Raw genomic sequence first — 27,202 nt, forward strand, 5'->3', positions numbered from 1 at the left:
GCTCCACCGAGCCACCTTTGTGCAACAATGTAAACCAAAAATAAGAAATCTTTCGTAACCTTTAGCTTGTCATTTTTGGCGCTAACGCAGATCCCAAATTAAATTGTCTCATAGTTGTAATTAAGCATTTCCCACATCACATTCAAACCCATGGTGGCTGCTTTTCTATTCCCCTTTGAGCCTCACAAATATCACATTGGAGTAGACTGCTGCTGCACAGCAAATGATCGGTCTCGGCATCTAATTGAAGCGAGCCCAAGGGTGAGGCTAATCCCATCATAGTTTACAACCACGCCGCTCTCTGCCACGGAAACTCTGAAAACTTAGCATGCTAACCTAGCACCGCTGTCAATCAAAGTGTTTGCGCTGCGCCCACTGCTGTGTTTAGTATTCACATCACGACTGCATGCTTTGAAAATGCATGACACATAGAGGCGGACGCCATGTCCAGGTGTAGCAAAGACGCGCCACGAGGGATTGCTTTGTTTTGCCCTTGATGACGCACATGGGATAAAAGGTTGAAGGACATTTACATTAGTCACACTTGCTATATTGTTCTGATGAATAATTGAGTTCAGAGAAAGACAATTCAATTTCAACTCAAGCTAAAATAACCTTTTATTTTTTTGAATGGCTATACAATGATTTGACATTAGCTAAAAAGGCTACATTGCTAGCATAATTAACATTTTATTATAACACAAAATGTTATAACTTCAGTTTCAATTTGTTCATGTTTTGTATTATGTAATTATGACCAGCACAGTAATAATAAATCTTTGACATCTATAGTCGTCAATGGCACTAGATGATGTACCCTTGTGTATTTTGATCATTTTTAAGTCGTGTTCCTCCACATAATTTTCACAGTATTTTAGCCAATGGATGGCACATTCCTGGTAGTGTGACAAATAAGTGGTTGTGCCGTCAAACTTTGACTTGTTGTCGTCATCTGGGTGAAATGTCAGCTCCTTTTTGTCTTCTTTCAGTGTTTTCCCTTGGGTGTGAAATGCCTTTTAGTAAAGATCAAAGAATTGGACAAAGTATTGCATTAATTATAACACAAGTTAAGTTTTTCTGATGTTTTTCTTCTGGCATTTTTAATACAACAATCTGATGAAATTTTGCTCTTTACTTTTGTTGTGCCACCCCAAGATTTTAACTCATTCAGTGCCAAAAATGTATTTTTACAAAGCTTTTGATAGATAGATAGATAGATAGATAGATAGATAGATAGATAGATAGATAGATAGCAAGAATTTCTGCATATAAATTTGTATTAACTCATTCATTGCCAAAGACGTATTTTTACAAAGCTTTTGGGAGTTTAGGCATTCAATCCTGGGTATTGAACCTATTTTTTGTTTGTTTATTTGTTTTAGCCATATATGCAGGTCAACAAATAAAAAACTTATTGAGAGATTAAAATTCCAAGGAATCTTACAACATTAAATGAAAACTGGTCTTGATTCACTAATTTTGTACCACCCTCCTTTTGTCTAACACAAAATGAAAAATAAAAAATCTGGGATAGATGGTCTGGGGGAAAATAAAACTAAAAATACGTCTTTGGCATTGAATGAAAAATTTCTAGAGGCGCCACTGAGTGTACAAAAACGACAATGTGTGCCTTGGCGGAGGTAACAGAGAGCGTAGACGGAGGAGGTAAAAACAAACAGAGAAGCAGGATAAAAAGCCACAGGCTCAGTGTTGAGCAGCAAGCGCTGAGCCTTTGCATGACCTGCTGCCTGCCTGCGTGTGTGCGCACGTGTGTGTGTGTGTGTGTGTCTGTGTGTGTGTGTGCGTATATGTGTGTTGCCTGCTGGGCCAATGCTCGCACTCACACTGCGTGAAAGAGAAGGGGAAATAAGCAGTGATGGGAGGAAGAGGAGTATTTTTAGTGGGGATGAGGAGGGAGAAGCAGTCATGTGATGTTTGTGGAGCACGGTGTATGTGTGTGTGTGGCACCTCCCCAAAGTGTGACAAGTCGTGTCATGCCAGCATGTAAAGTGCTGATGTATGCACAGCCTGCTGCATGTGCGATCCGACGTGTTGATGATTCAGAGGGAGGGTCGTCAGCAGATAATTGTTGCTGGTTGTCATGGCGACGGGGGCAGGTGTGTTTCAACCAATCAACCATCACCCCCTTCCACTCTGAAAGCTGACACCTACCGAGGTGTGTATTACCATGTCTGTGGCGCACACACACAAGCATGCATCAGAATGATATGAAAGTAAAAGCAGACAGTGACATTGATGCGCCGAAACTTTGTGTGTGTGTGATAAATATTTTATGTTGCTTTGAGGTGTTTCCTTGCGCCACCTGCACTGCACTCACACGTATGGAAGCCAGCAGTTTGGCCGCTTTCAAAAACCCATGCGCTCATGATTCACAACTCCTGTTATTTTTCAACTCTTTGCTCCGCCCCCCGCCCGACCCAACCGAAAACATCTCACTCAATTGACATCTTGTGGCAAAGGAACACAAGATTTTTCAAGAAGCCAAGTGGCACTCGTAAGGGCCCTTAAAATGCAGCACACATATTTTCCTTATCTGATCTTCCATGCCAGCAGGGGGCAGTAGTGTGTTTTGATATTCAAAATGCTCTTAACAGGCTAGCACACAAGCTGATTGTTTATATGAGGGTTATCAAACTCGTTTAAGCTTGATTTGAAGTTTCTGTGGTTTATTTTTTGACACAGTTGAAAATTAATTAGTCAAAAAGGCCTAAAAGTCATCAACACCATCTGACATGCCAAATAGCTCCTCCCATTTAACACAGACGTCCTCGCCTAGTTCCTCGCCTATTTCCTTGTCAATTGTTCAAACATCCTGGTTACTCTTCCACCCGTCCAAAGATCATCTTACTTGTGATATTCTTGACCTAAGTGACGATTGTTGTGAGGTCAGAATGTGGAATGTTGCCCTTTGCATTTTCTCACCCCCTCTACCGACAGCATGCATTTAACGGTCGGGAGACAAGTTAAGCCGTCTTTGCCTTTTCATAATATGTCAAAGGCAGCCGAAAAAGTTATCCACGCAGCCTCATTTTGCCTCAAAGAGGCAATAAAGCGGCGCTTGACCAAAGTGCATTTTTACGTCGTTCTGCGCAAACGCTCTTAAACGGATGCATGATATATCAAATAAGAGGTGAATATATAAAATCATGTTATGCCTCGTAAATGATATATTACTTATTTCACATTCGAATTTATGTTATTCAAACAGATATATGTGACAAAAAATTGGTCTGTTTTGAGTTATGCAGTTATATTATGGGGGTCAAAAATTAGGGAAAAAAACTTGACTTGTACGCTGAGAAATACGGTAGTTATTCTACATATTTGAGGGGCAGGAGTAGATTACAACTCCTGCCATCATTGCTTGATGGTCGCGCCGTGAGCCAATCACGTATCAAGTGCCCGTCTCCCTCATGAACCTAACACATGCTGTTAGATAGACGCGAAGGGCGAGCAGCGCTTCAATGGAGCGTTGTAAATCTCTAACATAGATTTCTTTTGTAATAATGTGGAATTTCAAATGTACATTCTGTTATCATGTTTGGTCAGCTACAGGCTTCACTCTAATTAGACTTCCGGGCTCCTCTAATTTAACCGCGGATCTCCTTGAAACTACAGCCAAAGGGATCATAATGGGACGGGATAACAGTACATTTACTGTATAAAATTTTATAATTTGAAATTTAAATAAATATGTGTGAGACCCCAAAATCGTAATCGAATCGAACTGTGAGACAGTCAAAGATTCCCACCCCTAATATTTACTTTTTTTGCATTAGCTCTCTTCATTTTATCATCACACCGAAGTTAAAATTCGTTTACTCTCATCGCGGGTGCATGCTGAAGTACTGTAAAAAAGTCATTGTACTTCACATCAATGTTCGGCAGCCGTTTTGAGGTCGTCCCTGTCTTTTTGTGCACCCTTCAATTCCTTTCTTCTCGTTTTTCCACGCACTTCCACTCTCCTCGCCCGCCCAGACAGCTGGTCTCGCTTCGTCGCCTCACTGGCTTGTGTGTGTGTGTGTTCTACACATGCCTTGACAACATGCAGTCCTCCGAGGTGCGTGTGTCCTCAACAATGCCTTTGGTTTCTGCCAGCTCTGCAGTCTGACATTGGAGATTTTTCAGCCGCACGCTCGCTCTCACCCTCAGTAGTCAGCATTTTGGCATTTTTTCAATGCACTCTGTCATCTGTTGGCATGAAAAGGCTGCGTATTGGTATATGTGTGCGTGTGCTCGTCTGTGTTTGTGCAGAGCGGCATGAAGACGGTGGAAAATATCTAGTTTTCCACCTTTTACGATCTTTTTTTAACTATCTTTTTTTATCTATGCATGCAGGTGTACAGTACCAGTGAAAAGCCTGGGGTATACTCTGAACTGGTACACCCTAAACTGGTTGCCAGCCAATCACAGGGCACACAGACACAAATGACCATTCACAAACACATCTGAGTGCAATTTGAAGTGTCCAGTTGACTTTGAATGCATGTTTTGGGGAATGTGGGTGTAAACCAGAGTGCTCTGAGAAAACTTACATGGGCATGGGGAGAACATGCAAACTCCACACAGGAAGGTTCAAACCGGAATCAAACCCACAACCTCCCCCGTGAGGCAGACACGCTAATAAGTCTTCCACCTTTCCGCCCATTTTCAGTTCATACATGTTCAAGTTAGATTCTTCAAAGTTGGCACTTTTTTTGCACAGATAACAGTTTTGCATATCTTGGTATTTTCTCAATCAGCTTTATGATGTGGATGATGCTTTATGACTGGTTTGACTTTTGGTTTATAAATGTTCAATTTACATTCTCCAAAGTAGGCACTTTTTATTAAGCTAACAGCTTTGCATATCAGTATTTTCTCAGTCAGCTTGATGATATGGATAATGCTTTATGATTTGAGAATGACGTTCATATAGTTAATAGCTGTACACCTTTTGGCACCTTTTGGTCACATGTCAACATTGCACATCATTGTGGTTTATGGTGTGGATAATGCGTCACGATCTTGACCTTTCAGTTCACAGCTCAAGTGAAAGTTACCTGAATTTCTAGACCTCTGCTTGAAGTTAAACATGTTTCCAAAAACTTCCTCTGCGTGATTTGTAATGATTTTCAGGTCATAGCTGTGCAATTTAGATTCCTGAAAGGAAGTACGAATTACCCACATGACAGCTTTGCACAGCTTAGTTTTTGTCAATCAGCTTCATGATGTAGGTGATGCTTTCTGAACTGGAAATAGGCACTTTTTGCCCACATGACAGCTTTTGCACATTCTAGTGTTTTCTTTAGAGTCAGCTGTATGATATGGATGATTTTCAAAAGTTGTTTGCTTGAATTCCTTGAGCTCTTTTTGAATGTTTCCGAAATCAAATTATAGGCAACTTTTGTCCAGATCACAGCGTTGCTCATCTTGTGTCAGTTTTTTGGTGTGGATGATGCTCTATGGACTGGCTCACATTACAGCTGTGCATTTATCATAAATTAGTACTCAGAATTTCCTGATGTCATTATTCTTTTGAAACCGTTAGAATTTGAAGGTTTTTTTTTATAAACCTTTGAACGTTACTGTCCCTAATAAAGTGACTCCAAAGTGAAATTGTGAAATGAAACTAGTGTCTATAAAAAGAAAAGATAGGTCCTTTAAACAATCACATAAAAGTCTAAAATGTAGCCGTCCCTCATTTTATTGAACCCGCAATTGGGGGAGATTTTTTTGTAATTTTCAATGGAACAAATATGGCTTTTTAAAGTAGATCTATTGGGGAATAATTAGGGGGATTTAATCCGTTTCCACCTGGTAGGCATTCTGGGCAAAGAAACGAGGACTTCCTCTGTCTTCTACTGTAGCCAATGAGTAAATAATTGATCTTTTAGGAAATACATGGTGTGCGAGTGAAGTCTGCATCCCAACACTGAATTTTGAAAAAAAAAAAAAAAAAAGAACAGTCGAGGGACGCGAGAAACAAAGAAAGCGAGAACTCGTGATTTGGCTGTTTCTTTGTGTTATTGTTGGCTTTTAGGGACAAATATCTGACTAAAGAACTTGCTAATTGGGAACAGCTTGTTCAATTTGAGACAAAAAGCTGCCGTCACAGCGCGGGAAAAGCTGCTTTGGGGTTCAGTGGATAAAATTCAAGGGTAGCTAAGTTAGGCTTCAGCGTTGTTAGAAGGTAATCCCGCAGGAAATGAATGCGACTCAATATGATTACCTGTGAAGAGATGGGAATGGTGTGTTGGTGTGTGTTATTAATTTCTCTAGGGAGGGGCTTCTTGTACTCTGACCGCCAGAGCTCCAGGGCACTAGGGAGAAATCAGGCAATCTGGCCCAGCCTTGGTGCCCCTGCTGGAGCTTCCTGCTCAGGGATTCGGCCTCTCCCAAGGCGCAAGTCAGGTGCCAAACGAGGATTGGCGTAAAGCTGACGCTGCCGAGGTGCCAAAGCTGGTCCATTGCAAACCGCTGGCAGGAAGCTGAGCTCAGTTGCCATTCGCAGCCTGGTGCAATTATATTCACAGTCATGTCTTTTGTGTCTTCTCGTGTTGGAGATTTTATTTGGTACACCACAGGTGATGAACTCTAGTCCTGGGGGGCTGGTATGATGCATGTTTTCAAACTTTCTCTCTCAAACATACCTGATTCAAATGATTAAGATCATTTTCAAGCTCCTGTAGGGCGTATTAGTGCTTTCAATGCCACGGATGAGCATTTTCGTCATGTAAAACACTTAGGTTGTGTGCCAGTGACTACAATTATTATCCACTACGTCTTTTATTTCATTTTTATAATGAATGCAGAGATGGCCTTTGTGGCATCACACAGTTGATGTAAGTCGGCTATCTCTTTATACCTGTCTACCTTACATTTTTAAGACGGCTTTGTTACTGTTTGTCGGAATTTGAAAAACGTGATTTCTTGCATTTCCTGTCTCATAGAAAAATGCAAATTAGGTGCAACGCATCGCAAACGACCACTAGATGTCCTCATAGAGCCTCTCTATCCCTCACTCAGCCATCATTAATCCCAGAATGCCCTATTTTATCAGCAAGACATTTCTTTATGTAAAATACTGCACAAGGGTTAATATTGGTCCATTTTTGCAGAGGCTATAGAAAATGTATGCCTCTGTTTTTGTTCAAATATTCGTTGCTTGAAGTCTTTTCACACCAGGATGTTCGGTGCTTTTTTTTAGCCTGTCTAAGGCATTTTGTATCATGAGTTAGCATTAAGATAGCAAACTGCAAAGTAGTTTGGTTCAAGTACATAACATGCAATTCTTTTTGTCATCATTCATTGGTCGCCTCGAGGAATAAAGATTGATACTAAAATCGTATATTTTAGGCGTGTCAAACACGTTTTAGCTTACTGGCCATAAAGAGGAAAATCTAGTCTCAATTGGTCCAGATCAATAAAACCATGATGTTTATTTATATAATTTAAAACAGAAGCTTCAGATTTATTATTCTTATTTTGAATTCTGTCCAAAATAGTACAAGCACAACATCACTATTCATTATAAAACATTAGCATTACAATTAATCATAAAACATTTCAAGTTTTTCATTTACCGAAAAAAATGTAGCTCGTTTTTATACTTCACATTACGTGTCAAGGCCCGGGGGCCAGATACAGCCTGCCACTTCATTTTATGTGGTACGCGAAATGGTAAGTATGACTTCAAATTTCTGGCTAACATACCAAATTTGCACGTTTTCTTCAACTTTTACACATTTTGTTGTTGTTGTTGCCAATACCTCTTTTGAACAGTTCAAGGGGGTGTCTCATTTCAAAATGTCGAAAATTTATTTGGCTTCACAGTTGCAATAATGTCCAACAGAAACTATAACTACAACGTGGCCCATGATAAAAACCAGTTTGACACCCATGCTTTACATTACAAAATTATCTTGTGGGCCAGATTAAACCTGTTTGGGGCCCAGAACTGGCCCACAGGCCGCATGTTTCATAGCCCTGGTATTTTTATAGGTACTGCCCACTTAGTAATGCCCGAATAAATGTAATCTATGTACAGCTATGTCCCTCTAGCAGGGCAATTTTTTTTTTCGTGTTGGACAAATGTGTGGTCTTGTTTTACAGTTTCCCACAGTTAAGCGAAGGGAGGGATGCACACGCAGCTCATGTGGACCGCGCGAGGAGAGGTTGAGAGATGGACGGATATAAGAAATAGAAATGTCAGTCTCACTTTCAGACCGTGGTGGAGCCAGCTTAAAAAAAAAAAACGACTAAGGTGTGCGAGGAATCGCTTTGTAGCGGGAGAGAGAAACAGATGGTGAGAGAGGGAAGCGTGCTATGAAGATGCTGAGAGGAGGTGCAGAGAGTAGTGAAGAGAAAGATATATTTAGAGAGGGAGAGAGTTAGAGCCTCCAAGCATGAGGCATGACTCATCCTCTGCCAGCTGACAGAAGGATGGATGAAGGAGAGGAGATGATGGAGGGAAGAGGGGAGGAGGAGGAGGATGTGTGATGAAGAGTAGCACACATGTAAAAAAAAAAAAAAAAACCACACACACACACAAAGCCCAAGGCCGTCTTTCTGTACTTGTGTGCCAAATATGAATTGTATTGTATTGCATAGTAACATAATGAATAATTACTTAAAATGCAAAATACTGGTCAGATTTGACATTTACTTTTTATTTCACCTCAATAGACATTGTTCTGCTTCTTATGGAGTGCGCATCGTGGACACCTAGGAGCAAGTATAATACAGACATTTGTTACCTGTCAAATTAGGCACACACCTTCAAATTCAATGCAGTAAGATGTCAAGAAGTTCATGCTATTAACTCTTTGATAACTCACAGCTGTGAAGTGAAAATCTTTCCAGGTCATAAAGCATCATTCACATCATAAAGCTGAGATAATACCAAGAAAGAGTTCAATTAGTTTGACCTATTACAGTAAAAGTGATAATGTACACCTGTAAAATGAAAGTCATTTCAGTTCATAGGGTATTATCCACATCATAAAACTGCCTGAGAAAATACAAAGAAGGAGGTCAAGAAATTCAAGTTATTACCTCTTGATAATGCACAACTGTAACCTTAAAGACATTTAGGGCATAAGGAAAAATCCACATCATGAAGCTGACTGAGAAAATACCAAGAAAGAGGTGAGGAAATTCAAGCTTTTATTTCTTGATATTGCACAGCTGTGAATTGAAGATCTATCCAGTTCATAAGGCATTATCCACGTCATAACACTGACCAAGAAAATACCAAGAAAGCGGTCAAGGAATACAAGCTATCGACACTCAATAATGCTCAATTGGTAATGAATTGAATTTCAGGTCATAAAGCATCATCCACTTCATAAAATTGACTGAGAAAATCAAGTCAAGAAAGAGATTAGGAAATTAAAGCTATTAACTCTCCATCATGCACACTCATGAAATTAAAGCATTTCAGATTATAAAGTATCCTCCACATCACAAAATTGACTGATGAAATACAAATAAAGATGTCAGTAAAGTGATGGTATGAGCTTGAAAACGTACAGCTGTGAACTGAAACTCATTTCAGGTCATTCGGCATCATCCACAACACAAAATTGACTGGAAAAAAAAATAATCCAAAGAAAACATCTACGTTGTAAAATCTAAATGATAATGACGATTCTCATTAGCGTGTGTTTGTTTTAAGGATTGATCTACAATTTATGAAATGTTTGAAAAAAATTGTGTGTTTCTAAACTTTTGACAGGTTTGTACATGGACACAGTCTCAATTCCTGCAAACCACATTACAGAGGATACAAAATATGCCTATGTATTGTGATACAATATGTCTTCTTGTGTTGCTGAACCGTTTCTATTCAAATCTACCATAATGCTTGCTGTAAAGGGAGTCCAGTGATTTATTCATACCCGATCAGAAACGTTGCCATCTGCAGAACTAAACACTTTCCAGAAAGATCCCTAATCCACGAAAATCTCCAGGGTCACTACTTTACAACACTCCCTGACCTTTCATCTCCCAGAGCGGCTGGGGGGGGGGGGGGGGGGGGGGGGGGGGTTAGAGGGGGGTCAGGGGTTCTGGTTCCCAAGTCCAAGGAAGACATTGTCTGTGAAAAAAAAACATTGGCTTTACAACCTGCTCTTCCTTCATTAGCCATTAGTCATTTAACAGCTTTTGCTTATTGGTTATTGACGAGGTGATCAGATGGGTCTGTAAAGGTGAAGACTGGACTCTTAGGCTACGTTTCCAAGAGGAAATGATCATTTGAAGCGTTTTGCAGGTCCATGTCCTCACAGTCAGGTCAACACAATGCTGCAGTGTTGACTGTGTAGTTGCTGTTAAATCCACAGAGGAGCTGTTGGCGTTTTTGTTTTGTTTTTTTCCAAGGCATTGCTCCCTGTTGCATGGCTATTGCTCATAACCTCCAGGGACCAGTCCTTTCTTTCACTCGCATCTCTCATCCTTTCTCTTGTTTCCATCCTCCTACTCATACTGTTTTTATTTTTTATGCTTTTTAATTTATCTCACATGGCCTACGTTGCTCTCCCAAGTTCTGACCCCCTTCTTCCCTCAGCTGCGGAACATGGCTCGAATACGCTCCCTTGTGCTTGCAAAGGAACATTACAGGTCATCAAAAATGCAGCTGGGATTTTCATCTATATGAATACACACCGTGTACAATATATATGAATTTATACTTACGGACAATTCTTGTTTCTGGATCGTGAGAGGAAGCAAGAGTGCCCGGAAAGAACATGCAAATTCCACACAGTAAGGCCGCAGCCAGCTGGATTTGAACTGTGTCCCTGAACTCTGTGGCAGACATGCTTGCTAACTATTTGCCACCCAGCCACCATTATATGATTTTTAAGCAAACTATAAGGCGATATCAAGCTAGATTTTTTTTTCATAATTGCTATCCTTTATGAATCAAATATAGCTAATGCCTGTTAATGTGATTGCACAAAATTAACTAAATGTTATTTGTTCACACAATGTTTATCATTGCAGGTGTTGTTTTTTTTTAATATTATTATTGAGCTGACGCTGACCAAAATAAATAATAATAGTTTATACATTTGTATTGGGTGTCAATAATGTGATCTACCTGTCCAAACTTTTTTTTTTTTCGTTTATCCCATGCTCGCCCAGCTGGTGGCGATGCTGTCATAACAACAGCACACACCCAACATGTTAAGTGTGCGATATTATGCAAAGAAAAAAAGCATGAAAATGTTTGATGTAAGACATCATTTGAGGCATCTGAGTTACGCAATTTGTGACACAGGCCTTACGGGAATAAACGTGTTAAGTTGATCGGACAAACATGAAACCCTAACCCACAACAGTTTTGAATTTTCAGACCTTCGTTCCACTATGCATCCGCCAGGTCGTAAAGCTGGGGGGGGTCGTATAGGGTGGGAGGGGGTTATTTCAGAGGTGAAAAGGGGGTGAGACAGAACAGGATTCGGGAGAGACGATAGACAGGACCTGGAGGGATCTGTTTTATTTTTCATTTCGTCAGAAACATTGCACTTAATATTGATTGCTTCATTTATTTATGTGTATTTACATTTGATCAAGAATTCCACTTTAAGGTCTTGATCGCCTCTCTCTCCTTCGATTCTTCCATTTTAAGGTTGCAGAGTTGCCCTTGACTTATTTTGGCAGTTTTTTGTTTTGTTTTTTTAATCAAAATAATTTTATTTATTTACTTATTTTCTATGATTGTGCTCGCTGGACTACTTTCAAAGAATCACAATCGTGCACATGTCTCAACAGCGGAGCACTTTCCCCGGAACCGGGCACCGAATCATGGGCTCCAAGGGGTTCGGGGTTCGGCATTTGTTCCTGTTGCTGGTCGCCCTCCTAACCGGAACCTCGCAATTGTTAGTGGACGCCAACTCATGGTGGTGAGTAAGTCTTTTGTATGCCTTTTATTGCGCTTTTACTGCTCCAATAAATGGTGTTTGATGAGTGAACGTAGGTCTTGTCGCGTAAGGATTAAAGTACGAGAATTGCGCACGGGTTTGCGCACACATTTTACGCGTCTTTTGATTTCAAAATTTGATTATTAGCTGTCGTCTCTGTTTTTTTTTTTTTTTTTTTTTTAACAAACATACAGATATATAGAATATTATAGAAGCCCACAAATAAATGTTTTTGTTATTGCTGAGTTTGGGGTAAGGGGACTCTTTGACAAAATGTTTGGTCAACTTTGGTAATCCTACATTATTGTTTGTTTTGCTAATTGTTTTGCCAAATTAGCTAAGAACTCAGAATTTATTTTCAAAGCAAACAGTTGCGCTACCTTGCCAATATAAATATCAATAATTTATATTTTTAAACTTATCATAAATTAAATATCTGTTTTAAATGTCAAACACAAATGGTCTTTTTTATTTTTGTGAGTGATGGGTACCAAATGACCACGATTTTGGTACATTTTGGTAATTCTACAATACACAAATTGTTTTGGTAATGTCAAAATTCACTTGCAACTCAGTAAATTGTCTTGATGCAAACATCGTTGTGCTTATATGTTACTATAAATGTCAATAATTTATATGTTTAAAATTATTACATTGATTTTCTTTTTTACTGCTGGAAGTAAAGGGTACTAAATGTTTGCTAAACGTTGGTCATTCCACAATATATCTTGTTTTTCTAACGCGAAAATTGGCTAACAACTCGGCCAATTGTTTCAAGCCAAACAATGTTGCTACCTTTTTTCTATAAATGTCAAATTCATATTTATCTAAAGTTATTCCAACTTAAATGACTGATTCAGATACTCCAAAATACAAATTGTCTTTTTTATCATTGGAGGTGAAGGGTACTAAATAACAAACTGTTTGGTAATATTTATGAATTATCGCTTGTTTTGTTAACTTGAAACTCAACAAATTGTTTTTAGGTAAAATGTCAATAATTCACATTTTAAAGTTGTTCCAACTCAATTGGCCATTTTAGATGCCCCAAAATACAAATGGAGGTGAAGGGTGCACTTTTCATCAGAACAAATGTTAGGGCTCTGTCACAATATTTACCCTGAGGGAGCCCCAAATGGCTCACGATTGGAAAAAGGGGGTTGCTCGACCCCCATGGGCCCTTCAAATGTCCACACTCGTCCTTGACTTACAAAGCAAACGTTCACCTATAAAACACTAGTCTGCCACTGTCGTGTGACCTCTCACATCCAGTCATATAAAATATTCCAAATGATGCAATAACCAGTCAGTAATAATAGTCATAATTGGGCCAGGTCTATGGCGCTGACCCCTATTCAGAGGCCGGAAATGTACATCATCGGTGCTCAGCCGCTGTGCAGTCAGCTGTCTGGACTCTCCCAGGTAACTTCCTGTGTGTTTGTGTAACTTCCTGTTGTTTCACATTCTGGAGGAATTTCTTGAATTACCCCCCTTCCCTCAGGGTCAAAGGAAGCTCTGCCAGCTCTACCAGGATCATATGATGTACATCGGAGACGGCGCCAAGACGGGCATCAAGGAGTGCCAGTACCAGTTCCGGCAAAGGAGGTGGAACTGCAGCACGGTTGACAACACGTCCGTCTTTGGACGTGTCATGCAAATTGGTAAGGGCCATAAAGTAAAGATCTTTGTTGGTTTAAGGATAATATTTATGTTTAATACTGCATTAAGCAGCAAAATCCATCTCAAGGGAGCAGTTATTTTGCCACTAGCTGTCAACTAAAAATGACATCACAGTTGATCAGGGGTTCTCAAACATTTTGGACGCACTTTCCCAAAAATGAAGGCCAAAAGTATGGGTGCGTATTATTGGGTGCGGTAACTTAAGAATTTTTTTTTTATCCATTTTTTGGTGGATCTGTCAGCCACATAACCCCATTTCGGAAGCACAGACGTGCATTTTGATTGTTATTTCTATAAATTAAAGATCATTATTTTATTAGTAATACGTTTTTGCAAGTTTTTGTATGGAGGTGTGCCTTAAGATATCTCACTCAATAACAGTTGGATCAACAAGACACTGCTTGAGACTGGCACAACTTTTTAGGTTTTCATTCATCTTAAAAACTTGGGTCAACCCAATGTTGGGCTATTCATTATGACCCAACTTTTGTGGAGTAAATGATTAATTGGGCTAAACCCCAAATTGGGTTGTTTTGTACCATTAAAAATAAGTAGCTTGTAAAAAACAACCCTTTTGTCTCATGAACATTTGGGGTTAAATCTATCACTCAAACTTGAGTTTTTTTGTTATTGTTGTTTTTTTTCACCCATTTTAGGTTATTTTTGACCCACTTATTAAAAGTTTTAGTAAATTTTCTTACACCAACCAGAGGGTGAAGCATCAACTCCATGAATGCATTTCACAATGATCATATATACTAATTGATTTACTTCAGTAACAGTAAATGACGCCTAACAGCCGCTCGTATGTCAAATTTTTATTGTTTCCCAAGTACTTTGATTCTCAAATTGGGGGTACGGGTACCCCTGTGGGAACTAGAATGAACTCCAGGGGGTACTCGAGATTTGAAATAAAATAAACAAACATGCAAAATTCCTTTAAAATCATTATTGATTGAATTAAATGTTTCAGGAAAATATGAGTTCATAAAACAAATGTTATGTTCAGTAGGTTATTCAATTTCATTTTTTTTAAATACCCAGATTCTCCCCCACACTAGAATGGTTTGACCCAACTTGTCACGTGCCACCTCTCATTACCTGTCAAGTTGATCATTTGTTTTTGGGAACAGATCTCGATCCCAAAATAGGATGCTTTATGTTCAATATTTTTCTGTGGACAAATATTTATTTATAATTATTTGTTTTTGTTGATTTTTTGGGGGGTGGACAAATATTTGTTAATGAGTTCATGATTTTTTTTTGTGAACAGAGCTCTGCTGTAATCCCAGAAGTGAATGCTTTCAGTTTAATATTTTTCTTTGGACAAATAATTAGTTCTCATTTCTTTTTGAGAACAGGTATGACATTTTATTTTGATTCTTTTTTTCTGGACTAATATTTACTCATAATTAAGTTATTTCTTTTTGATAATAGAACACTTAATGTTGATTATTTTTTTGTGAACCTCGGTTCCGGTTAAGGGGTACTGGAAACATATTTCACAGGGGGAACATCACTGAAAAAAGGTTGAGAACCACTGCCCTAGTAAAATGAGCAAACAATGCAGACGAACAGACAATCGAGCAGCAACCGCCCGTTAAGTGTCTGCATGGCTCATTGCAAAAAAAAAAAAAACAACAACAAAAAAACTGTTTCTGGATTTCGTTTCGAGTGCGTCGACATTCCCAGCGGGGGAATGTGGGAACGCGCTCATCAACAAGTACGTGTCAAATCCGCTCCGAGGCAAGCGGACGAAGGTGCAAGCATGGACGCCGTCTCGGTCCCATCGCTGTCTCTATTGACAGTCCGTCTATGTCCACCTTTAAAACGGAGGTGTTAGTCGCTCCATTGTCCCCCCCCCCCCCCCCCCCCCCCCGGCGACGCTCTTTTGAAATGCGCCGATGAGCTGACACAGAGCCGGCAGATCCGGAGCTGGGCTCATTTGAACACTGTAATAAAGCCACTAGGCAACGCGCGCATTCATATGTGCGCCGCGGATAGTTTGCTTGTGGATTGCGTCATAAATTTCACGTCGCTTTCTTTTTTTTTTTTTAAGGATACTTTTGGTGCTACTGCTTCACTTTATTTACCAACACGATAATAGCGCTTGCTAATACGTGCTGCCTTCAGCGGGCAAATGGATAATAATAAAGTGAAATAAAGAAATATTAATTAAAACATATTCACAAAACATAGCAAAAACCTGGCACACAGGGCAACACAGCTTGCTGAGTACAAACGAATGAAAAAAATAAGCCTACTAGAACCAAACACATTATTTACTTTTAGGCAACTTTTAATCAATTAGCAGTCAAAATGTCATTTTCGGTCATTACAAACCAAATTTATTCCAATTGTTTGTCGATCGGGCTTTCCAACATTGGCAGTTAGGAAACAATGCTCCCTGGTGGTGGGATAGCAAATTGCTTGATTTGACTCAAAAAAAGTGCGTGACCTTTTCAATGTTTATATCGCCCAGGATGCGCTTAATTAATCGTGGCAGCCAATATCCTGATCACGATTAAAATTCAAATAATTGTGCAGCAAAATATACATATATGTGATTATTATTATTATTATTATTATTGTTGTTGTTGTTGTTGTCCAAAATAGTAAAAGCACAACATCACTATTAACTCATTGCCATTCATTGCCAGTCCAGCGAAAATGGGCCCTTGACGTCTAGAGCCGTCTTTGGCAGTGAATGTGTCAAATTGTACTCCTTAAAACGACAGTTTGGCAATTATAAGTCTGCAAGTCATGCATTTTTATTGTTTTTTTTCCCAATACATATTCAGTGAGTTATAGTAGAATTAACTAATTCGTTTCCAACTCGGCAAAAATGGACCCTTGATGTCTAAAGCCGTCATTGGCAGTAAATGAGCTAATCATAGAACATTAACATTACTAATAATCATAAAACAAGTTTTTCCTTTGTTAAAAAAAAATCGGCTCATTTTTGTATTTTACAAAATCATCTCGTGGGTTGAATTAAACCCATTTGCAGGCCAGAACTGGCCTGTAACGGGCTGTATGTTTCACACCCCTGACTTAAACCTGTATAAATGCTGCAAAAAAGTATTTAACAAATGTTGATTTTATTTTTTTTTATATATGCTTTTATATGCTCTTTCCATGTGTCAACGTTATAAAGGATGCAGTTTTCGGTAAACTCATACGAATTTTATAAATAATAATCTTCGCCAAATTGTTTTGGTTGAGAAGCACTGCAATGATCCAAAAATATGGCTTGAAAAGCTAATATTAATAAAAAAGACTCTCATTGTAAACACCTTATATTTTATGGTTCACATATCCATACTGTGCATACGTAACTACTTGTATTCCGATAGATGCTAATAGTGAGCCCAGTATTAGCAGCAGGTTGTTTGCTCTTGGAATGTAAATTGCTGAGTTTCACACTACTCAACCTCGTACCTCTCGAGTAGTTGTTTTCCTGAGTATCTCCAAAGTGCTTTGTGTATTAAGTCCAATGAATGAGCCATGCAGGACTTGTTTTGTGTATTCTCAAGTGGGATCTGGGGATCTTTAATATGAGGGGGAGGGGGCACTAACAAAGCAAGGGCCATAAAGTTTGGTGTGGGGGAACCTGAATCTTCAAACACTGGAGCAGTCCAACATGGCGTCCCAATATTTTTACAGCAGCACATCTTTTGTGTTTCATATTATATGTTAGCATCAAGCTATGGTTTGGTTGATCAGCACATATTTGTCTTGGTCGCAGACTATTTTTAGTCATCCATCTTCTGTTTTTAGTTGAAAATGTGCCTATTTATAAACACAAAAGGTGGTGCGATACATCTACAGACAAAATTAAAATACATGCATTTTATTTACTATGAAGAATGACTGGACGCTTGTGATTGTTTCTTTGTCCAGTATATTCATATACAGTGGACCCCTGGGTTACAGCATCCCTGGCTTACGTTTTTTTTCACGTTGCGATCTGGAATACTGAGTATTTTCATCCGCTCTTAAGGCATTTAGCTGGCTTAATGATTAACATCAACAACTCTCATGATCTGTTGGGTTGGTTGTGTTTGTTCCAATCTCATTGGATACCAAGCTGTCAATCAATGTGCTTTTACAAGCGCTGATTGGCTGGTTTTGTGGCACAAACGTAACGTGTGTGCAGAACTGAGCGCACGCAGAGGAGAACTTGAGCGAGTGAGAGCTCAATGTTGAGCAAACGTGATGTTGAGCGAGGGAGGGAGGAGTATCGCGAGCGAGAGGGAGATGTTGAGCGAGAGAGGGCTATCGCGAGCGAGCAAAAAGGAATTTTGAGCGAGCAACTTCTTTTTCCGTGTTCAAAATCCTTGGACGTTCGCTCAAACTCGTATCATTACGTGCTCAATAGTTTTTTTTCTGCTCTCAAAATCTGTTTTTGCTCACTCAGTTTTATTTTCTATGCTCAAAATGTTTTTTTGCGCGCTCACAATTGTGGCACAAATATAACACCATACCCCTGACCCAATTTTATTTTTGGGGTGGTTTATTCATGTTTTTGGGTTAAATGACTGACCCAACATGTTTGATCCCTTTGAGAGCCAATTTGGACTATTTTTGTGTTTTTGTTGCATGGATTTATTGTTATCCCTTCCACTCGTCCAGGCTCGCGGGAAACGGCGTTCACCTACGCCATCAGTGCTGCCGGCGTGGTCAACGCCATCAGCCGGGCGTGCCGCGAGGGTGAGCTTTCCACGTGCGGCTGCAGCCGTGCGGCGCGGCCCCGGGACTTGCCCCGTGATTGGCTGTGGGGCGGCTGCGGCGACAACGTGCACTACGGCTACCGCTTCGCCCGCGAATTCGTGGATGCCCGAGAGCGTGAGAAGAACTTCCCCCGCGGCTCGCCGGAGCACTCGCGTACTCTGATGAACCTGCAGAATAACGAAGCAGGACGACAGGTATTTGCAGTTGCAAAATTTCCAGCAATTTGGTCAGGCTTCAAGTTTAGACATCTGGAGTGTCGTCTCCTTGTAAGTCAGGAATGCGTGGGCGAGTCAAGGTGGCCCCATACTGCCTGACCTGCTGCCATTTCTGTGTGAGTGTATGTCATGGTTATTTATTAGGAGGGTCCAAATGGTAGAACTGCACTTGGAGTCTTGCTAGGTCACCCGGTCAATACGCATTCCAACAAAACTCTAAAAACAGTTGGGACAAAAATAATTCAAATTGAATCAAAAGAGTACAGATCCAACATTTTGGGTCACATGAATAACTTAAAGAATTTGTGTCCTATGACCTATTTTGGGTCATTTTTGACTCAACTGTTTTTAGAGTAAAAGAATGTTGGTTAGAAAAATCCACTGGCAAAAAAACAAAAAACCAATTGTATCATAAATTGACAGAACCAACATTTTGGGCAATATCAGTAACATAAAATGTTGGGTTGTTTTCCTCTTGGCCTTTTTTTTTTCCTTTTTAACAACTGTTTTTTGAGTGTAAAACGTGGGCTGAAAAAATTGCACTTGAAAAAAGCTATTGGTTCAGAGATAACCCAAACTGCATCTATAATAGCCTAACCCAACAGTGTGGGTTAAATGAATAACTTAAAAACTTAGGGTGATCTCTTTTTGAACCAATTTGGGTTAGTTTTGACTCAACTCAATTTAGAGTGATAAAACTGTTGGTTAGAAAAATCTACTTTAACAGATTGGCTATAAATATAAACCAAATTGGATCAAAAATGGACAGACCCAACATCTTGGGCAAAATCAATAACTTAAAATGTTGGGTTGTCTCCTTAAGAACCCAATTTGGGTTATTTTTATTTACTCAACTATTTTTTGGTGTGTAAAACATGGCTAAAAAACACTTGGAAAAAAAGTTTGTTCAGCGATAACCTAAACTGCATAAATAAAAGACTAACCCAGCAGAAGGAGTTGAATGAATGAATGAATAACTTGAAAAGTTAGGTCGATCCCTTTTTGACCCAATTTGGGTTATATTTTGCCTTAAATGAATAACATACTATATTGGGTTGGTACTCTTTATTTTAGTTTGTTATTCTTATTTTTGAGTATCAAGCCTTGTTTATATACTGCTTGTTTAAACAAAAGTGCAATACAGTTAAATAGACATGTTTGACCAAACATAATGAATAATCGTGATTTCAATATTGACCAAAAAAAAAAAAAAATTGTGATTATTATTTTGAACATAATCGTACAGCCCTAATTTGGGGTTATTTTTGACCCAATTGCTTTAGTGTAAATAAGGTAGGATTTTTAAAAATTACACTTGGAAATTGTATGCTCAAAAATGAACTGACACGACTTTTTGTTAACGGTATAACCCAATAAGTTTGTTAGGTCCCTCCTTGACCCAATTCTGGTGATTTTTGACCCAAGTGTATTTAGGGTTGTAAAAACTGTTGGTTTAAAAACAAAAATAAACGTAAGCACTTCACTTGACTCAAAAGTGAGCCAAATCGGATCAAAAACGCACTGACCCAATTATTTGGTTTTAGTACTTCTTTTTGAAGTTGGGTTGGTCCTGATTTAACCCAATTTAGGTTATTTTTGACCCAACTGGCAGCATTTTGTTCAATTTTTGTCAGACGTTTCTGAGAATATTGAATTCCAAGGGACAATTGGAGTTTTTTGGTAAGCCCTGAGAACTGCACTAAAAGTAACCTTTCACCTTTGATTAGGCTCCATATCCACTGACGCAGAGCCTCGTAAAAGGTCCATTTGCCGCTTTGCGCCGGACAGCGCAAAAGGAGAATGTGTTTGTCGAAGCCGTTCATAAGACAAGAGGCCCCAGCGCGCTTCATGTGCGCGCGCGCTTCCCTCGTTTGATTTGTGCGAGAGACGATGAGCTTGGTTTTGAGTGTGTGGCTGAGGTCAAAGGTCAGGGCCTGGTAAGCTTGTGTGCTATGAGAGTCCCGCTGGGGCTGTAAGAGAGTGGATGGGGGATCTACCACAAGAGTGTTAGCTAAACATATACAGGTAATAAAATTGAAATCAACATGAATGGGAGAAATAGTGAATGCAATTTAAAAAACTTTTTTTTTTGGTGCAGACAGGCACCAAACAGGAGTTCATGTGAGTCAACTTGATACAGCCACATTCAAGAGTTTCGAAACACCTTCAAATGCAAGCACATTACAAGGTCATGAAATTCAAGCTGAAAACACACAGCTGAGAAATGTAAATCATTCATCATAAAACACCAAGATGTTTAAAACTGTCGCGTGGCTAAAGGTGCCTACTTTGAAAAATCTAAACTGACCATCTACTGATTGAAAGCTATTCTCAGATCAAAAGGCATTATCCACATCATAAAGCTAACTGATAATTGACCAAGATGTGCAAAGATGCTAACTGACAAAAAACTACCTTCTTTGACAAATCTAAATTTGACAGCTATGAAATATTAGTCATTTCAATTCATAAAACATCTTTCGCATCATATGGCGGACTTAGAATATACCAAGATGTGTAAAGCTGTTATCTGGACACAAGTGCCTACTTTGAAGCATCTAAATTGAAAAACTAATGAACTGATGAAAGTTGTTCCAGCCATTAAGCATCATCCACACCATGAAGCTTACTGAGAAAATACCAAGTGCAAAGCTATTATTAAGACAAAAGGTACCTACTTTGAAGAATCTAAATTGAAAAGCAATGAACTGAAAGTCAATCCAGGCCATACAAAGATCTGCAAAGCTGTTATCTGGACACAAGTGCCTACTTTGAAAAATCTAATTTGAAAAACTTACGAACTGAAAATCATTCCAGTCACAAAGCATTATTCACACCTTGAAGCTGACTGAGAAAATACCAAGAAGTGCAAAGCTGTTACCCAGACAAAAAAGTGCCTACTTTGAAGAACCTAAATCGAAAAGCTATAAACTGAAAGTGATTACAGTTCATAAACCATCATGCACATCTTGGAGCTGACAGAGAAAATATCAAGATGTGCAAATCTGTTATCTAGACCAGTGGTCCCCAACCCCCGGTCCACGGACCGGTACCGGTCCGTGGATCAACTGGTACCGGGCTGCGTGGGCTGCACCCGAAATAATGTTTTGGAGATGATTTAGTTTAATGGTACGCGCACACTGAACGCGAACGAGGCGAAAAAGCGGAGCGTTTTGTATTGTAGTCAATGGAGTTTGCGTGACTGGGCGCGAATGCATGTCGGGCATGTATGGACGCGAATGGAGCGACACGAATGGCTCCGCGCGGTCACGAGAAGCAAAATTTCGCCTTTCGCGTGAAGTTACATTTTTTTTTACCTTTTCCGCGTTTTGCATCGCGACAGCCCATCAACTTCAGGAACATTCAACGGCTCACGCTGGGGGCAGGAATGAATCATGGCGGCCGCTTTGCGGTCACCGGGAGCGTTCCAATATGGCCAGCTGAGCTTTAAATACAAAACAGAGACAAGCAAGAGCACTCACCTGGCTTGTAGAAAAGCGGAAGCGAGAACTGGTATGTGCAGCGTTTGCTTATTTAGCATGGTCTCGGCCACTTGATTGCGACATTGAAACTTTTGGCGCCGCCTCTGGCCGCTGTTGATATTACATACATAGTGAGAAGGATGATGTGGTTTTTAGGGCAGGCAGCCCCCCCCCGTCTGCATTAAAAATCTAAGGCGTTGACCGGTCAGTGGTGATCAAAAGGTTGGGGACCACTGATCTACACAAAAAAGTGCCTACTTTGAAGAACCTAAGTTGAAAAGCTATAATCGTAAAGTCATTCCAAGTCATAAAGCATCATCCACATCATGCTGACAGTAAATACCAAAATGTGCAAATATGATATCAGGACAAGAAGGGTTTACTTTGAAGAATCTAAATTGAACAGCTATGAACTGAAAGTCATTCTCAGATGAAAAACCATTTCCCACATCATAAAGTTAAGTGATAATTGACCAAGGTGTGCCAAGATGCTATCTGTCAAAAAGTTTCTAATTTGACAAATCTAAAATTAACAGCTTTAAAGTCATAAAAGTCATAAAACATCTTCCAAGTCATAAGGCTGACGCAGAAAATACCAAAACGTGCAAAGCTGGGCAAAAAGTACCTACTTTGAAAAATACAAAATATTTTTTATTCTACTAAATAATTGCATCAACGTTTCTTTACAATGGGGATAATTTAAGAATTAAATAGTGTGCTCTACCTGTTTCCTTATTTTCATGAAACATGATGTTTGCATCACCTGACTAATTTACTGACTTTTGTCTACGCTAAACTTTTTTGATAACATTTCGTAAAGTTATCGAGATGAACGCTTCATTGAAGCGTTGAACGAAGACAGTAGGGGGCTGAAGTTGACCCAGATGGTGGCAACGTGACACGATTATTCATTAGATAAATAAACAGTTTTTCTTTTGAATTAATTTGCCTTAGGGCTAACCTTTAAGAACAAAATGTTAATGTATATTTACAGATGCACATTTTTTTTTCCTGGATTGTTTCTTGTCCATCCGAAGAAAGATGAAACATAAGAGGGGGGAAAAAACTGAGGTGGGTTTTTTTTTTAAGGGGGGGGGGGGGGGGTCACGCTGGTCCTGCTCGGCTGAACAAGGCAAACCACGGCGCTTTTGTGCGGAGGTGATAGGGGCGTGCCGCAATGTGTGTGTATGGGTGTTAGCAGTTGGCTTCATTTGACTTGTGCACAAAAGCAGACAAAGTGTGTGTGCTTGAAGGTGTGTGTGTTAACAAGCGTCTGCAGACAGAGATGCGGGGTGAGCTGTGGACCTCCGTCACACTCCCCCGACTCTAAAAGACTGACGCACACACACACCGGGGCACGACTGTCTTCGTTTGACACAAACCAAATGAGGCAGCTCTTGTGTCTCTCACACACACACACACACACACACACACACTAAACTTCCCAAACCTCCCTTGAGAACACGTTTGTCTTTCATGGGCAGGATTTTTGGGTACCAAACTTCAAAAGTTGAACATTATTATTGTGGAAGGCAAGAAAAAAATTGTTTAATGTGAGCAAGCCGAGTTGAGTAATCATCAAGGGAAAAAAAGTGATAAAAGCTGAACGTGACTCATTATTTATTATCTTCTATACATATAGATTTTCCTATGCTCGCCAGTTAGCAATGGTGATTAGCATTAGCGCGCCAAAGTGGTTAGTTAAAACAAAGTCAAGTTATTTTTCCTTTTCTCATCTCCTTTTCTTTCATCTTCGTCTCATCTCCTTTTCTTAGTCCTTCCTCCTCCACCTCTTCCTTCTCCCTTCTTTTTTTTCTCCTTCATCTCCTTTATCACCTCATCCATCCCTCCTTCTCCTTCTCTTCCATCTAAGTTCTTCTCCATTTTCTTCTTCTTGTTCTCCTCATATTTCTTACTCCCATCCTCCTCTTTCTTCTCCTCCATCTCCTTTTCTTAGTTCTTCCTTCTTCTACCCCTCCTCCTCTTCCTTCTTGTCCTTCCTTCTTTTTTGTTCTCCATCTCCTTTTTCACCTTCTTCTCCTCCTCCTCATACTCCTTCTCTTCCTCCTTATTTCTCCATCTACTTAAACCTTCTCTTCCTCGTTATTTCTCCATCTTCTTCTCCTTGCTCTCCTTTTCCTTCCTACTCTCGCCCCCTCTTTCTTCTCCTCCATCTCCTTTTCACCTCATTCTTCTATTCTCCATTTTTCTTCACCATCTCCTTCTCCTTGTTCTCCTTCTCCTCCTTGTTATTCTCCTCCTCCTTCATCTGCTACTTTTCCTCCTTCCTCATCTCCTTTTCTTAGTTCTTCTCCTTTCTTTTTTCTTCTCCATCTCCTTTTTCACCTCCTTCTCCTCATATTTCTTCTCTTCCTTCTTCTGTCTTCAACTTTCTTAGTTCTTCTTCTTGCTTTTTTCTCCCCATCTCCTTTTTCACCTCCTTCTCTTCCTCCTCCTCCTCATACTCCTTCTCCACCTTCTTCCTCTTGTTCTCCTTCTTTCTCTTGTCCTCTTTCTTCTCCTCCATCACCACCATTCACCTCCTTCTCTTTCTTCTCCATCTCTTTGTTCTTCTCCTCCTTCATCTCTTTCTCCTCTTCCTCCTCCATCTCCTTTTCTTAGTTAATTTTCTCCTTCCTTCTTTGTTCTTCATCTCCTCTTTCACCCCCTTCTCCTCCTCCTTCTCATACTCCTTCTCCTCCTCTTTCTCTTCCTTCTTATTTTTTCATCTTCTCCTTGTTCTTCTTCCCCTTACTCTTGTCCTCTTCTTTCTTCTTCTCCATCTCCTTTTCACCTTCTCTTTCTTCTCCTTTTTTTCTACATCTTCTCATTCTTGTTCTTCTCCTCCTCCTTCTCTCCCTACTTTTTCTTCTCTTTCCTCTTTCATTTTTGGGGATCAAATAAATAACCCCAAAGTTTGTGTCTGTCCCTTTTGAATGCATAAAAGGGTCAAAATCTACAAACTCTAGAAGCAACTGGGTAAAAAATAACCCTTTTGTGGGTCAAACAGGAACTGACACAACTTTTTGTGTTATTTATTTAACCCAAAAAGCGATTCAAATGAACAAATCACATACAAAAAATAATGACCCTGTTGTTTTGGTGCTTATTCATTTGACCAATTTTCTTTTGTGAAATAAAAAACCCAAACTCTTGGTTCATTCTTTTTTTAACCTATTTGGGTTAATTTTGACAAACCAGTGCTTGCTCTCAAAAATACTGTTACAAAAAGGGATTGAACCAACTTTTTGGATTTCATGAATGATCCCCAAAATTTGGGTGGTCCTGTTTTTCACCTGTTTTGGTATATTTGTTCAATTTGCGTCGTGTTACTTTTTGAGGTGTTCATTCAAGCATTGTGTCTCTGCACAACATACAAGAAGATAAAACTATAGTAGTTTTAAGAACACAAAAAGGTGGGACATTGACTGTGTTTCTTTCCTACACACACACTACTTCTAACTTATTGTTCCTGCCAAAATGGTGTCTCCATCACGCTTGACTGACCGTGTCACTGAGCCTAGCAGGCATGTCCCATCAAATAGCACAGTGTGATACTTATAACACCCCCCCACACAGCAACAGCTCATATATAGGATGAAATACAAACTAGGTTTGTATTAAAATGTCATGTTGAAAGAATGGCTTTAATTATTAACATAGGAGGCAAAAACATTATCATCCGGCCTCCGTTGAAGTCAGGTTGTGCTGAGAATGTATAACATAAGCCCTAACAAAATGTCATTGTTTGTCCAATGGAGGTTGGATGGCGGGATTGCAGGGTGTCGAGTGCTATGCCTGCTGGGTAGGAAAGGAGAAGGGGCAACAGGAGCGAGTTTGCATGGGGGTTCGGGGTCTAGAGGTTAACAGAGGTGAAAAGGTAATTGGGATCAGGCAACCCGAGGAGAGGAAAGGCAGTGATGTGAGTCCCATGTAAGAACATAGAAAGTTTTATGTGTGCAGCAAACACGAAAGAAAACACAAAGCGTGATGAGTGATCTCCTTGGTATGATGTGTGTGCCTGATTATTTCAGGGGTGTGTTTGGGGGGGTTAACGCAAGAGGCCTGGTCACGCTCCCCCTAAAGTCCATTGTAGATATCGCCATAAATATATTAAAAAAATAAATATTTCCTGTTTTGATTTTTTTTTTTCTGGCATGCCACATCGCTCTCTCTCTCTCTCTCTCTCTCTCTCTCTCTCTCTCTCTCTCTCTCTCTCTCTCTCTCTCTCTCTCTCTCTCTCTCTCTCTCTCTCTCTCTCTATATATGTATATATATATATATATATATATATATATATATATATATATATATATATATATATTTACACACACACACATGTTTTTACACACTCACACGCAGAATATATATATATATATATATATATATATATATATATATATATATATATATATATATATATATATATATATATATTCACATAAAAGAATATATTTTTTTTATGTGAAAAGTCTTCATTCTAAACATATTATTTAAGACAAATATTACTGCAGTACTGTACACATATTTAAATCATATAAATCTTAAATCTTAAATGATTAAACCTTATACACTAACTGAACAGTAGCTACCACTTTCCATCTTTTGAACCCTCATGAGCAGCTGCCCAGACATCGAAATAAAGTGAAGTCTCTTATATCATAACAATACACTTGAAATTTCAATTCATTACAAAAGAAATCTAGGTAAAAGTCAAATTTCCAAAGCTGAGCATTTCTTTGTTGCTGTCTATGTAGGCACACAGACGGGTCTGTGCGTTTGCTCTCGGCACGCTTACAAGTCACGTGATCAGCTCCCAGAGACAAAGTTGTCAATCAATGTGCTTACTAGTATGTTCGTAACGTGTGCGTGTGGGCTGAGCTGAGCGCACACAGGCGGTTACAGGAGAGACATGGGAGAGACTAAAGCAAGCTTTTGGATCCTCTTGCCCTTTGTAATAAATTGGAATTTAAAGTGTCAACTCTTGAGTAAAGCTTCTTGTTACTTGCTCTAGTCGGACGTCCGAGGAAGTGCTAAATGCATAGGCATGTGACTAGACACGGAAGACACGGAAAATAGAGGGCATACCAATACATTTACTGTATAAGGTTTAATCATTTAAGATTAAAGTAAACATGTGTACTGCAGTAGTAGTTTGACTTCTAAA

At 39.5% G+C, this 27,202-nt stretch overlaps 1 protein-coding gene across 5 annotated transcripts in view; it reads left to right on the forward strand.

Annotated features, from left to right (window-relative positions):
• wnt5b (wingless-type MMTV integration site family, member 5b) overlaps positions 1–27,202 on the forward strand; it is a 72,008-nt gene that overhangs the window by 39,218 nt on the left and 5,588 nt on the right. For 2 of the 5 annotated variants that reach the window (XM_088405852.1, XM_088405853.1), the window contains exons 2-5: positions 11,776–11,906; positions 13,259–13,346; positions 13,426–13,585; positions 18,240–18,532. In XM_088405852.1, the coding sequence (XP_088261978.1) occupies positions 11,809–11,906; positions 13,259–13,346; positions 13,426–13,585; positions 18,240–18,532 (639 nt within the window). In that variant the 5' untranslated portion in view covers positions 11,776–11,808. Of the gene's footprint in view, positions 1–3,999; positions 4,082–6,580; positions 6,615–11,605; positions 11,633–11,775; positions 11,907–13,258; positions 13,347–13,425; positions 13,586–18,239; positions 18,533–27,202 lie in introns of those variants that run through there. The other 3 variants (XM_088405851.1, XM_088405849.1, XM_088405854.1) reach the window with 3 other exon arrangements.

The sequence above is a fragment of the Hippichthys cyanospilos genome, chromosome 22 (genome assembly GCF_059441005.1).
Source record: "Hippichthys cyanospilos isolate Australia breed blue-spotted pipefish chromosome 22, RoL_Hcya_1.0, whole genome shotgun sequence".
Lineage (NCBI taxonomy): Eukaryota > Metazoa > Chordata > Actinopteri > Syngnathiformes > Syngnathidae > Hippichthys > Hippichthys cyanospilos.